General features: G+C 49.8%; 1 protein-coding gene across 1 annotated transcript in view; it reads right to left on the reverse strand.

The window, feature by feature from the left end:
* ASTN2 (astrotactin 2) overlaps positions 1–14,489 on the reverse strand; it is a 754,139-nt gene that overhangs the window by 224,532 nt on the left and 515,118 nt on the right. The window contains exon 15 of the mRNA XM_032595525.1: positions 12,173–12,352. Within this exon, the coding sequence (XP_032451416.1) occupies positions 12,173–12,352 (180 nt within the window). The remainder of the gene's footprint in view (positions 1–12,172; positions 12,353–14,489) is intronic.

Raw genomic sequence — 14,489 nt, forward strand, 5'->3', positions numbered from 1 at the left:
ATCTCACACTCTGTGAGTTCGAGCCCCGCGTCGGGCTCTGTGCTGACAGCTCAGAGCCTGGAGTCTGCCTGTGTCTCCCTCTCTCTCTGCCCCTCCCCCGCTCATGCTCTGTCTCTGTCAAAAATAAAAATAAACATTAAAAAAAAAAAAAAGAAACCCTTCAGCGCCCCCATTTCTTACCCATTTATTTCTGTTTTCTCCAGCTTCACGACTACGAAATGTTAAGCTGCTATCATTTTTCTCCTGAAACAAGGCTACAACCTCCTAACTGATCTTCCCTGATGACTCTTATCCAGCATCCCATATACATGTCCTTCCATCCCAGGTCCAGCCCCACCCTGCACCAGCCAGAATCAATCGTTTTTTGAAATGCAAATTAATATGACACAAAAACCTTTAAACGACCTTGAACGGCTCCTACTAAAACGGGCGCATTTCTTAACATGGTCCACGCCTCTAGGGGGATTTGGCGTTTATCTTAGCTCCTCCCTAAGCAACCTGCTCCATACACTTTTTGTCTCGTATCTCAGGGCGGTTTCTGTGCACGCGTGTCTTGCTACCTGAAACTTCCCCTCTCCCTACCCACCTACGTGGGTACCTACCACCACGTTGCATTGTGATTTCCTCATTACCTATCTCTCTCCAAGTCTGGACTGAGCTCTGCGAAGGGAGAGCCACGTTGAATCTGGCGCCGCACTGGCACAGAGTAGACACTAAAACTGTTGCTGGGCAAAACCAGGGCAGGGGGTCGGCTTCGCTCATACGTTAATATAAACGAACACTTTGTATTGCATTTAGCCCCTGCTGGCTGTGCCCCCTTGTCCGCCTCCCACCAGCTGCCTCCCTAAATCACTGACAGTAGGTGGGACAGAAAACGGGACATAGTTGAAAGTGGGAGGCGTATTTACCTCCGATTTCATTTTCCTTGAAGAAGCTCCCCAACCAGACAATAATGAAAGGTTGTGTTTCCTTCTGGAAACTCAACCCAAACTGTGTCTTTGTGCAGAATCACCACCGGAAGAGAAGGCTCAAAAAGATACCTTCGACGTGTGGTATGTACATTATATATCTCAATAAAGCTGTTAGAAACAAAAAGGAGATACCTTTGGACAAAGGGTCTCTTAACACATCTTCTTGGAATGAGAAGGAAGAAAGAAAAGGGAGCTGGTTTGAGTCCTAACCCTGTCACTAGTTTATAGTTCCCTTTGAACAAGTTTTTCATTACCCATTTCATCATCTACAGTTAATAGATTTATTGAATTAAGGGTCTTTCCGGTTGTGAATTTCAGTGATTGTGGTGCCTCAGACTTCAGGGACTTCTTGGACCAAGATCTCTAAAAGAAGCCTTCCATCGGGCGCCCATGGAATGTGAGGAAACAGAAGGGCAGACCCCAAGAATCCTACAGAGGAACACTTGGGGTCTAGGGCTTGTGTGTCAGATGAAGACCAGCTCCAACCCAATGGATCAGCGGTCAAGTCAGTCTCTAAGACCTGGCTCGAAGCCTGCGCCCCGACCCAAAGCCAGGGTGTTGATAGAAAACAAGAATCTGGAACCAACTGACCGACATCATGCAGGCTAGAATCGTGCTGGTCTATCTGCCTCTATTTTTTCACTCTTCCGATGAAGTATGTCTACCTGTTTCAAGAGGAAGAGAAATGCCTCCCAGAGAGGACACTTTTTGGAGTGCCCACTGTGGTTAAGTAACAGCAAAACGTAAATGGTAAGAGGCCCTGAGCAAGAAAAGAAAGAAAGGGAAGAGCAGGTATTTCCACCAGCTATATGTCTCTGGATTATATACATCCCCCCTCCCACCCCAGCACCTCCTGAGTCTCAGTTTCCTAGGCAGGAAGACACCAGCTTCAGAGGGTTTGTTGTTAGGATTCACTGAGATCCTGTATGCGAGGTGCCCAGCATGCCTGCTGGCATATAGTGGTTCTCAGTACCTGGCATCTGTTCTTACAGGGATGAAGTAGGGCGTTGGGGCTCTAGAGTGACACAGTCCTGGGATAGAATCCTGCCTCTGCCTATTACCAGCCACGTGACCTTAAGCAGATGAGTTTTCTCATTTGGAAGATGGACATAATACTCTGGACCCTGCCGGCTTCTCATGAAGACAACCCAAGATCATGTGATTAACTGGCCCACAGTAGGAACTGCATACAAATCAGTCATCACTGCCCATTCCTCCGGCATCCCTTTCCCCAACGCACACAGCCCTACACATCCTTCTCGTGTATTATAAGCTCAGTGCCCAGCTGTGCAAACACTCCCCTGTGCCCCACTGCTGGGTTCCAGGCTGTGCTTTTTGATAATTTTGCTTCCCCCCCCCCACCCCAACCACCCCCAGGTTCAGGCAGGACTCAAATTCAAGCTGGCAGATCATCCAGTGAGAAACAGCCGTGACTTCAGGCTTATCTAGGCTTCTGTACTCAGGACTGGAAAGAGCTATACCATTAGGCTTTTTGTTTTGGGAAACTGATGGTAATAACAATCATCACTGACTCAACTGCGTCTCACAATAATAAATGATGACAATAACAGCTCGCATTTCCTGAGTATTTCTTATATGCCAGGTGCAGTGATTATCACTTTATAATCATTGTTTCTGCTAATTCTGCTAACAATACTGTGAAGCAGGCATCACTATACCCATCTTGAAGATACACTGAGACTCAGCAAATCAAAATGCCTTGCCCTAGTCACACATCTGGCAAACGGGGCAGAAGACTCACATACACCGGGTATGTATGTCAGTATTTGTTGAAAGGTACGCCTTTGATAAGGAGGGGGGAACAATGACTGATTTGAGTTCCTACAAGCCAACTCATCACACGACCTCATACCATCTTCATAATAACCTTGATGCTTTCCTAACTATTCCCCAGGTACCTCTGAAACTAGCCCCATGTGTTGACTCCATTGCAGGCATTTGGAGATACAGCCTCACCCTTGCGTGAGAGGACTCAGCTATGGACAGAGGCAATGGCAGTTTCTCTAACTACTTGGAAGACTGAGGAACGGAGACGTTCCAAGACCTAAAAAAGAAGCCAGTGGTGTCCCTAAAGAGCACCTGGAGAGATTCAGGCACTGTTGTTGCAAACTGGCCTGAGAGGACTCAGCATTCACCAGGCTTTCCCACACCCCAGATTCACGTCTTGTCCCCTGCAAATCCCTTCTCTACCACCCCAGTCTGGCAAATGCCCACACCCTCCCGGGCTCTGCTGGGACATCTCCTCCAGGAAAGTTCCCAGCCACCCTACGTGGTTAGGGGCCAGTCTCCCAGGCTTGCTTCCTTCACTCCTGACCCTACACACACACACACACACACACACACACACACACACACAGTGCACACACGCACATGCGCATGCTTTCCTTTGTTGCAGCATTTATCAAAAGGGTTGTAACTGTCTATCCACCTGTTAATCTTTCCTATTTGGCTGTGAGCTTCCTGAGAGCAGGGGGTGGGTCTCACTCGCCTTGCAGCCTCAGCACCTGATACAGAGCCTGGCATATCCCAGGAGCTGGACCCACTAGTGGACCCCCTAGTGTGGAAAGATGGAGGGGTGAGAAGGTATGAAGGAAGAACAGGAGAGATAGAGTGGCAGGAAACATACCCCGTGCCGTGATATCTGTGAGTGAGGCTGCTCTCAGGTTGATGGGTTCTATCTGCTGCTGCCAACCTGGGGAAGGCAAAAGCTTCCCTCCATGCACCAGGGTTCCTTCCAGACCATTCTGTTCTCACTAAGGGGCTGAAGGCAGAGAGAGAACAAAAGCCCCATATTCATCTCCAGGGAAATTCCACGTTCTTAGTGCAGAACTGCTGAGAGAGAAGGGTCCCTTCGGACAGCCCCGCTCCCTCAGTCCCTGTATCACCTTCCTGGGAATAGGCCTGTGATAGCAGAACAAGTGTGGTTTCGCCCCTGGCCGAATAGAATCAAGGGTAAAGCTTACAGCAGTATCCATCTTGTATTGTTGCCCTAGGGGGAAGGACAACAGGGGTGGTCTCCAGGGCTTCAGGGGAGGTGTATTTGTGTGTGCATGTACCCTAAAACAAGAAAATGTGCAGTCTGTCAACTGGTAACTCTGCCATCTCTGAGGATATGGGGGGCTTTGGCAAGCAGGAGACTTTGAATTTGCTCTGAGTTTCCAGGAGGGTGAAGAAAAAAAACAACAACGCTGTTAGCTGGTTATCACATTGCAACTATAGGTTCTAACAGATTGCATAAGCAGACCTCAACTTTCCCATCTGTAGAATGGGAACAGCCAGCCCAGATGAGAATAGAGAATGCCTTACACAAGAGTCATTGTTTCCTCCTTTCGTGCCCATGGTAGATGTCACTAAGTGACCACTGGATTCCTGTCACCAAGCCTGGTCCTGACCCAGGATCTCTTTCCGCGAGTGTTCCAGGCAGCTACTACCTTTTGATCAAAACCGGCGTATAAGGAGAAGCTCACCCTAGCTGGATGCCTGCCAAGGCCTCTTCCAGCTCTGACGTTTTAGGGTTTGGCTTTGTCTGGCAGTGCTGTGGCTAAGCTAAGACAGAGAATTAAGCTACCAGAGGGGTATTGGTGCACAGAGTACCTCCTCCCCCACCCAAGCTGAGGGCCTAAGTCTTTGCTTCCCTCAGTTCTTCCAGTGGAGGATAAGAGAAACAGAACAGGAGTGCAAACAGCTACCCTGGGTCTCATGCCAGCCAGCATCTAGAGAGTTCTCTGAGGCCGCCGTGCTATGCACACACAGGGTCTTCATGATTAAAGCAGCCTGGGTTCAAATCCCTGCTCTGCCACGCTCCCTGGTGTGAACTCCCTCAGGTCGCCTTACCCTTCTGAGCCTCAGTTTCCTCAAGCACGAAATGCAGATAGCAACGCCTCCCTTCCAGGCCTGTTGTGCGACGAGCACATCGGATGAAATAATGTACGTGAGAGGGCTCTGTGCGTTGCTCTGCGCCGAGCGCCGCGAAGGATTATTATTCTTGGTACGCACCAATAGGAAGAAGACTAGGGTGTTCCGTTCCAGATGGACTCAATCTAAAGCGGGGAACAAATGCTTTTTTTGGTAATTTCATCTGGTGGAAATGGCAGTCTCATGGGCCTATTTGTGTTTAATGAACCACATCCTGTACCGTCTTTTTGCAAGGCTCTGAGGAGAAAGAAGTGCGTTCCCTCCTCTGGCGTGCTGCAGACTAGCGAGTGAGTGTCCACCTCTCCCTTAACCTCCCCTGACCGCTCTACCCTCCCCTCTCCCTCAGAGCTAGATGCATCCTACAAGTAGCTGCGTCGAAGCCACGGTGCAAGGGGAAGGGAGAGGGGTCCTCAGCCACATCCCACCACCTGGCTGAGACCCTGGCATAGATGGATGTGGACAGGCTCCGATCCCTGACTCCTGCTGTAGTTAAGGAGCATGCGGCTGCGTGTGACTGAAAGGCAGACGGCCTGGGGCAGATGGGGCCCGAGGAAGGGGCAGTCGGCTGGGGACACAGCAGATCTGGGAGGGCCCTGAGGCCGTGCAGAAGAGTCTGGAAATTAACCTCAGGGCAAGGACACAGCACCCAGGAGTTTTCATTCCAGAAGTGGCATGAAGGAATGTCTGTTTTAGAAACATCCCATGGTGGTTGGTTTTATGTGAAATCTTGCCTGAGCCATGGGGTGTCCAGATATTTGGTCAAACACTATTCTAGCTGTGTCTGTGAAGGTGTCTTGGATGAGATAATCAGAAGACTAAAGCAGGCTGCCCTCCCTAATGTGGGTGGGCCTCATCTAATCAGTTGAAGGCCTGACTAGAACAAAAAGGCTGACCCTCCCGTGAGAAGGAACTCCTCCTGCCTGACTGTTTGAGCAGGAACGTCATTCTCTTCCTGCCTTTGGACTGAAACTGAAACATTGGTTCTTTTTGGGTCCCAAGCCCACCAGCTTTGGAATTAGAACTTATACTACCAGCTCTCCTGAATTTCCAGTCCGCTGAACAGATCTTGGATTGAAACTTAGCCTGCACAATAACATCAGTCACATGAGCCAATTCCTTATAATAAATCTGTGTGTGTGTGTGTGTGTGTGTGTGTGTGTGTGTATCAAATGTATCTTTTACATGAATGTTACATATCCATCCAACCAACCATCTTGTTGGTTCCATCTCTCTGGAGAGCCCTGACTGGTCCATGTCCTGAGGGCTGCTATGTGGTTTGGATTGATGGGGGACAGGAATGGATGCAGGGAGTCCAGGTAGGATGCCAATGCTAGCGTCCAGACAAGTCACGATGGCAACTTGTGACAGAGCGACCGCAGTGAGATGGAAAGAAAAGGGTAAATTCAAGACCCAACTGGGAATTAAAATGGATAACATTTGTAAAATGGGCGGGGGGAGGGAGAGGGAGATATTAAGAAGGACTCAGCAGGGGCGCCTGGGTGGCTCAATCAGTTAAGCGTCCGACGTCTCACAGTTTTTGAGTTCGAGCTCCACATCAGGCTCTGTGCGGACAGGTCAGGGCCTGGAGCCTGCTTCGGATTCTGTGTCTCCCTCTCTCTCTGCTCCTCCCCCTCTCACACTCTGTCTCTCTCTGCCTCTCAAAAATAAATAAATGTTAAAAAAAATTAAAAGAAGAAGAAGAAGAAGAAGAAGAAGAAGAAGAAGAAGAAGAAGAAGAAGAAGAAGGACTCAGCCTTCTGTCTCCCTTCCCAAGATCCAAACAGATCATGGCACGTTTTGCGAGAACACCGGAAAGTGCTAGGTTGTCTAGGGTGTGGGGGGCAGAGTTTGGGCGGGCAAGGGAGCTGGCATAACAGCAAATACCAGAGGAAAGCTTGGAGGCACAGGTGTGAAGTGGGAGTCATCAATTGTAGGGATGGTGACAGAGTCCCCACAGAGGGAAGGACAGTCCAAGAAGAGGGCCCAGGCCAGGGTCCTGTGCAGCCACACCAACTGGTTTGGCAGAGGAGGATGCAGCAGACAGAGAAAGGAGCCGGCAAGAAGGGAGGTGGCCAACAAGGAAGGTCTGGTGCCATGGAAGCAAACGCAGAAAGTGCCTCAAGCAGGAAGTGGTCAACTCTGTCAACTGCTAACACAAGGTCAAGCAAACGGGACCTGAAAACTGCCCCCGATGATTGAATCTACAGAGAAGTAAACCGGTCCCCAGGCAGGTCTCGGCTCTGAGAACGACTCCTTTCATGTCTGGTTGCTGTCTTTGAAGCAAGCTCCCTCAGGAAACTGAAAGCCCCAGAGAGTTCTCCAGCCCACATCAGCCCCTTGGCCACAACTGTCCTCACAAAAGGAGGTGACATTTGACTTTCTTTCCCTTCTCCTCCCCCCCACCTCAAACCCTGGGCTGCCTTTCAAACAGCCAAAACTCCTTTAAAGAGGAGTCTAGGAATGCCTCAGCTGACATTCAAAAGTGCATTGTAATTCAAATGGAAATGCAGAAATTCATTCCCTTGGACAGTCTTGGGAAATTATAATAGAGATAAAACATCTTTTAAAGGTGGCACCAGGCATTTATCTGTGAGGACATCTCTATACCATGGACTATCCCAATCTTAACTCAAGAGCAGTATAACCTTCACTGGAAAATGTCCTTTCACAGGGTCACAGAGTCTATAAACTTGGAAAAGTCATATTAATTGCATAAATTTTCTCTTCTACACTTTCTTGGTCTCTCCTTTGGGTATCTGTGTGTGTGTGTATCTTGGTTTGCCTTTGCCTATCTCTATTTTTTTCTGACTCCTCCTACCTCCTTCAGTTGGTCTCTCTCTGTCTCTCTCACACACGCATGTGCACATGCGCACGTACACACACACACACACACACACACACACACACACACACACACATGAACGCAGTTACCTGAGCAGACATGGCAACTATGGTGGGGAAGGAATGGGTTGGGTCAAGATGATAATTAGGTGCCCAGCTCAGTGCTAGATGAGTCCATCGATACGCTATGCTTTCATGGGAGCCTGTGTTCTGCATATGAGGAAACTGATCTAGAGAGTGAATCAATTTGCCCAAGAACACACAGCTGGTAAGAGGTAGAGCTTGCATTTGAACCAGAGTCCATCTGATTGCAAAACCTCTGCTTTATCTCCGAATGAGGAAGTCTTTATCCAAGGTAGCCAGGGGATAGATAACTTCATAGAGAGAGTTCTTAATCATGATAAAAGTCTCATGTATCAAGGTCACAGCTAAGCAGAATATGTGAATATCAAGTCAAGGAGTGAAATGGAGGCCCAATTGGGAGAAAGGTAGCTTTTTAAAATACACACATATCAAGACCACAGCAGTATTTAGTGAAAAGTGAGCTGAGGCAAGAGACTCAAAACTCCATATGGTCCTTGGGGCACCACCTGGGAGGAGAGGTGAAGGTCAAAGGAAACGGACAGGCTAAGCAGCTTCCACACTAAGCCTGCCTGGGCCTGGAGGGTCCAGCGATGATTTTGGCTACTCTGGTTGCCTTCTAAGGTCCAGCTCTTCCTGGCTTCTGACAGGCACCATCTAATTAGCCTGTTCGGTGCTCTAGTCCCCTCCAGACCGGTGAAATGCTGAGCAGACCCACTTGGTGGTAGAAAGCCCCACCTCTCTGCCTAGATCTTTCTAGTCCTGCTTGGCATACCCAGTCCCCTTCTGGAATCAGTGTCACAAGGTGGGTCTGTTACTTTAGCATCCACTTTGCCCTACTGCAGGGAGAGCAGTACATAGACCACCCCCTGCTGCTATCTGCATCACAGCAGATGTTGTTAACTGATCATAATGTTCTTGGCCAATGACTTCAATGAGCTCCATACAGTGGCCTAGACAAGCTACTCCCTAACGGATCAAAACTGGTACATGAAAGGAAAGGTATGGGCCATCACATGATAGTGACTGGGTTCTTTACCATGTGTCAGTCCCTCCCTCTTTCCAGCTATTTACCAGTGAATTAAAAAAAAAAAAGGTCTACAACAAAAATGGTAAAATGTTGAAAGTCTAAGACAGACTGTTGATGAACAACAGGGGACAGTGCCCACATCTTGTCTACTGCGGTGCCCCTAGCACCTGGTGTGAGGTCTGCCAAGAAGGGACATTTGGGTATTAGTGAATTAAAGAATTAATGCATGATAAATGTGACTTTTTTCTCCCTGTGGAATGCACACTTAGAAGCACTTAGGGGAATAAAATGAACCTCTCATGAGGATATTTTAATCAGGCACATTCACCCCAACCCCCTGGGCTTTCCAGTGATTTCCAGTGGCTGCTTTGTGTCACAGCAGGAGCCAGAGCCCCATGATTAGTAAATCTGGAAAGGCTGGGGCATTTATTTGTAATTTCTGGGGACACAAGATCTAGGGAACACTGTACTCAGGTTGGAATTCAAACACCATCTCATTCACTAACAAACTGTGTGGCCCTGACAAGCCCCTTTTCTTCTCTATGCTCCAGGTTCCCCTTCTTTAAGATAAGGGGTGAGTAGTATCCTTGCTTTCTCTGCCTCCGGGGGTACGTGGGAGAACCAGTGGAACCATACTCTGTGAAGTGCTCTACTCATGTCTGTGCTCAATACCCATGCCCTATTGGGTCTTTTTTCTTGACCTTCTCTTCCAGCCTTGGTCTTTCCAGCCAAGGACAAGCCATCATGTGGAGCTAACCATAGATTTCAAAGACTCCAGGAACCCCTCCACCCCTACACTCTCTGGTTGGAAGGATATTTGCAGGGATTGTCCTATTATGGTGATACAGGTGCGTCACAGGGGGAAGTAAGGGCTGAGTTTACACGTGAGCCAGGAGTTGTGGCCAGGACCAGAAATCCTCAGCGGACGCCCACACGTTTCGCTTTATTTTAAGCTACAGTTTTTCATGTGCTTACTCTATGCCAGACATCTTACCTGTATTATCTCATTTCATTTTCCCAACAGCCCCACAAGGGAATTACTATCTCTCATTTAACAAGTGGGGGCACCGAAACGTAGCAGTTACTTGCCTGAGGTTACCCAGCAGGAGGCTTGCAAGCCTGTCTGTCTGGCTTGGCCCCACACTAGCTCTCCTCTTTCCACAGCTCTGCCGCCAGAGTGATCAGCTTCCAAACCCAGATCCACCCTGACCTGCTTCCCAGGGAGCCCTTGTTTAGCAAGCGCCCATGACACAGAGCTGATGGCTGGGGAGAGAAAGGTTACCTGCTATCTCTGAGCCCAGAGTTCTTTCAATTCTTTGGGGTGTGGGGGGTGGAATCCCCGGCTTCTCAGCCTCCCACTCGCAAACATCACTCCCACATTTAAAAAATAAAACCATCGTGTTTAATGTGCCATCTAGATCACAGCAGGTGGACAGAGAGAGGAACGCACACGTTAGTGTTAAGGTGGCCTCAGCATATTCTTGTGCTCTTCTTAGGGGCAAGCCTGGATGATAGAAGAAGGAAAAGCGCCTCAGCACAGGCAGCCCAGAGAGAAAAACTACCACACCAAGAGTTCCCAGCAAGTCTGTGGCAAACCCGAAGACTCTGGAGTCTTAAAGGGGCCCTCAGATGCCCTTTCAGGCCTCCTCTCTGCCCCCAAACCATCTGACTTGCAACAGAGTCCATGCATTCACTGTATGAGGAGTGGGATTTTCTGGAGTGCAACAGTCCAAGGCCTGGAAGCAGCTGACGTGGCACTTAGCATGAGAGTGCTGTCCCAGGCCCCAAACGCGGGCCGAGGCGAGTTAGTTCGGCGGCCACAGTGAGCGAAGCTTTTTATAAACATAACCTAATTGTATTACTTCAAAGTCCTGAAGCTTATTGCCCTGCTTAATGATGTGTCACGTTATTTATAGGGGAGGACAACGAGACTTCTATTGATTTAATGCACTTCCTTAAAGACCGTCATTGTCACAGCCATAAAACAGAGCTATTCCCAGACAACTCAATTATGTCCCCCGCGTCTATAAACCACCCTGTGGCCCACACAGTTGTACACAGGAGGCAGGGAGAGGTGAGACCATGGTGGGGGTCTCAAGGCCCCAGGACAGAAGGAGAAGTTCTAGAGATGGCAAATGCAGGTGCAGCGGGGCACCATCCAGTCAGGGAGGAGGGGTGGCATGCAAAACCCTTGATGGGGAGCTTGAAGCACCCCACTTCGTCTTGGCCCACCCAGCGGAGCTCTGTGATGCTAAGCAAGCTTCCTCCTCCCTCTGGGCCTTAGTTTTCCCAACTGCAAACTTGGGTTGCTAAGCCCAGCGAGACGTGTAAGGTCCCTGGTGGCCCCCACGTTCTGCGGGTTTGAGGGTTACGGCTGATCTGGTTCTTGAGACAGAGCTGAGCCATGTGGCGACGGTGCAAGCACATGTTTAACATTGCTCCCCACCCTTTCCGTCCATCGTCCATCGAGAACTCTTCTTTCTCAGTTGATCGATGCTAACAGTAACGAACGCTAACAGGAAGCAATTCTCGCCCTGCTACTTATTAGCTGTGTATCTCTGGGCACTTGACTTGGCACAACTGAGACGCATTTTCTCCCCTGTGAAATGGGGATGTGAATACACAGGCCTGTTAACATACCTCATTCATGTATGCAATATGCCTGTCTTTCTCAAAATGCTGCTACACAAACTACTACCCTTTAATGTGGAAGGCAGACAAGAACAGCTAAAGTGCCCATTTCATAGGAAGGGAAAACTGAGGTGGGAAGGGAATGAAGTTCCCAAGGTGGGGTGGTGGAGACTGGTCTCCTGCATCTGATCTGGGGAGTTCCAACTCTGGTAACAGCTGAGGATTGAAGGGAGATAAGATCTGGTGACCCTCCCTGAGGACAGAAGGCCCTCCGTGGGACAGACTTGAAACTGTGCCCTCAGACACAAAGTGATGGCTGCCAGGCTTCCAAGCAGCCTGGAGAGAAGAAGGGGTCAAGGAGACACCACTCCCGCCCCTCTAACTCTCCCCCAACAGTTGTTTCAAGGGGAGAGAGCTGGGAACAAGGAGCCTGCTGGAGAAGACCAGAGTTCTGGAGTGCTGACCACCACCTTGCAGCCTCAGAAAATGCCTGAACTGGAAGAATCCTGAGATATCATCATACGGCCCCTTATAGGGTCAGTGGTGCAAGGAAGCCCAGAGAGGGGCGGGGACTGCCTAAGGGCACACAGCCTGTACAAGACAGAGCCAGGATTTAGCCTGTAGGAGCCTTACCTCCACACTCCACCCAGCTGCCAACTTCAGCAAGCATTTGCAGGCCTACCTTTCTGATACTGGAGCCACAGCTGCTGCTGGACCTTCTTGCTGGGGAAGTGAATGATACAGGTGAGCTCGGAGCCATAGAGGGCCTCTGCGATGTAGTGGGAGCCGTAGTGCTGGATGAAGGAGAGCAGCTCCTCCCGGCTGCTCTCCCTGGTCAGGATCTTGAGGACGTTGGTGAAGCCTGGACAGAGGAGGAGCAGGGGGAGGTGGTCAGATTTGGGAGGCCAGTGGCTGCCAAACTGTAAGTGGCAGGGGGCTCTTTCCAGCCAGGTTTGGTGCCTTATCCCTCACCACCGCATCAGCCTGCTGGCTGCACTGGTCTGAACATACGCAACAAGTTCCCTTTCGCTCACACGGCAAAGGTCGGTCCCTCTGGTGGACCCACAACTGAGAGGGGAACAACAGCAGAGTAAGGCCAAAAGCCTGGCGACCTAGATCACGGGACCTGAAAGTCATGATCAGGAAATCAAAGTTGATGTCTGTCCCGAGCAACTAATGTGTACCAAGCACACTGCTCACTGTTTCACCCACTTTGTCCAATTTAGTTTAGGCCCCAACAGGGCACCCCCCGCTGTGTACGTGAGCAAGTCAAATCTCAGACTATAAATCATTTCCTTGGTCTTCCGGCCAGAGGAGCTAGGATTCCCAGCCCCTTCTGCTCTCACTGCAAAGCATATGCACTTCCCGCGGCATCCAGTCACCCAGGGCTTGAACTCTCCATGGCTGGAGCCCCGGGGCTGCACTGGCCTAGGCTCAGCAGATACTCTGCGTGCTAAGATTTGATCCCTGGCTTAGCTTCCTATAACACTACTTTCCCTTCTGCCTCTGCCTTTGCCTTCCCAAGACAGTGGTATGTTCTCTCTCCTGACATGGCCAAGGGCTTCCTTTGCTGCTCTACTGTCCTTAGTCCTGTGCCAAAGAGACCTAGGTCCTCAGTGCCCAGCATGGTGCCTGCACAGCAATAACTCAGCAACTGCTGCCCCCCCCCCCCCCCCGCCCCACCTTCCCCCGGCAGGCAGGTCACCAAGCTGTGCTTCCAAGAGCCTTAAGTCCTGCGTGGGCTCCTTCCTGCTACTAGATGACCAGTCCAGTGACCTTACCTGGTATTCCAGGCCTCCAAGGGCATCTCCCATGAGCCACCTACATCAGGCTTTACATCCAGCCAAATCAGCCTTCTGATTTCTCCTAAGTGTGACCTGAGATCTCCACCATCCTTTCTTCACGTACATCCCCCGACACGCAACACCCATACACATTCACACCACCACCCACCTGGAATGGCCTCCCCACTTCTTCCCTATGTCCTCCCTGTGCAGGAAGTCGCCGTCACCCCCACCCTCCCAAGAAACCATTCACACAGTCCTGGCCAGCCGCACCTACACTCTGCACCGCCAGGGGGCGCCACCTTGACCGCAGAAGCTAGTCCACTCGTCTTTGAGTCTGGAAACGCGTCCTTCCCCACCCCCGCCCCACCCACCCCGGTACAGGGCACAGGTCCTGGGACAAGGCGGGGACACCAACCACCATTCTTCCAAGAGCAGTGGATTCTGTGCCGCATGAAAGTACAATGTAAAACAGCAAGCAAGCCCTTCTCCAACAGTAGAAATGAGCTGCAGTTTGCCAACACTTGATTTACAAGGGGTTCCCAGGAGCATCATTATTGATTAATTAAAGCTGATACACCTTTGTAGTTTTAACACAAACATCGCAGTCTCATTCACAAGTGCCGTGCAAGAGTGTGGGTGGTAGGGAAAACAGAAACATGCCTCAAAAGAATGGCTGTTTGATTAGGACAACCCCTCTCCATCAATCTGTTAACTCATACAACTGGGTAATTAATGCAGCAGTGTTAATGATGAGATCATTTCTCTTAAGTAATAAATAACAACACCATGGAGATGACCTGTGGCTCTTTATCCAGGCAGACAAAACTGTAATCAAATCCCTGCTCTGCTCCTGTTCGGCCACTTCCTAGTGTGACCTTGGGCAAGTTACTTAACCTCTCTGACCCTCAGTTTCCTCATCTGGAAAAAAAATGGGATAAATAATGCCTTCCTTGCAGGACTGATAGAAGTCCTAAGATAAAAAAAAAAAATCATTAGAAAGGACTTAGCCAACATCAGCAATAATCACTATTTGTACTTCCCAGATGGGAAAGTCCCCTGATTCCTAGACTAAAAGAGTTCCGTGTTGCTCGTGAACAAAGTGATATTGAAAAAGATAAGAAAAGATGTGGCAGTAAGTAGGAGACACAGGGACAATCATTCAGTGGCAGCGTTATGAGTAACAGCCGGGGTAGAAAACCCCATCCTTCCAGA

This window comes from Lynx canadensis, chromosome D4 (assembly GCF_007474595.2).
Source record: "Lynx canadensis isolate LIC74 chromosome D4, mLynCan4.pri.v2, whole genome shotgun sequence".
NCBI lineage: Eukaryota > Metazoa > Chordata > Mammalia > Carnivora > Felidae > Lynx > Lynx canadensis.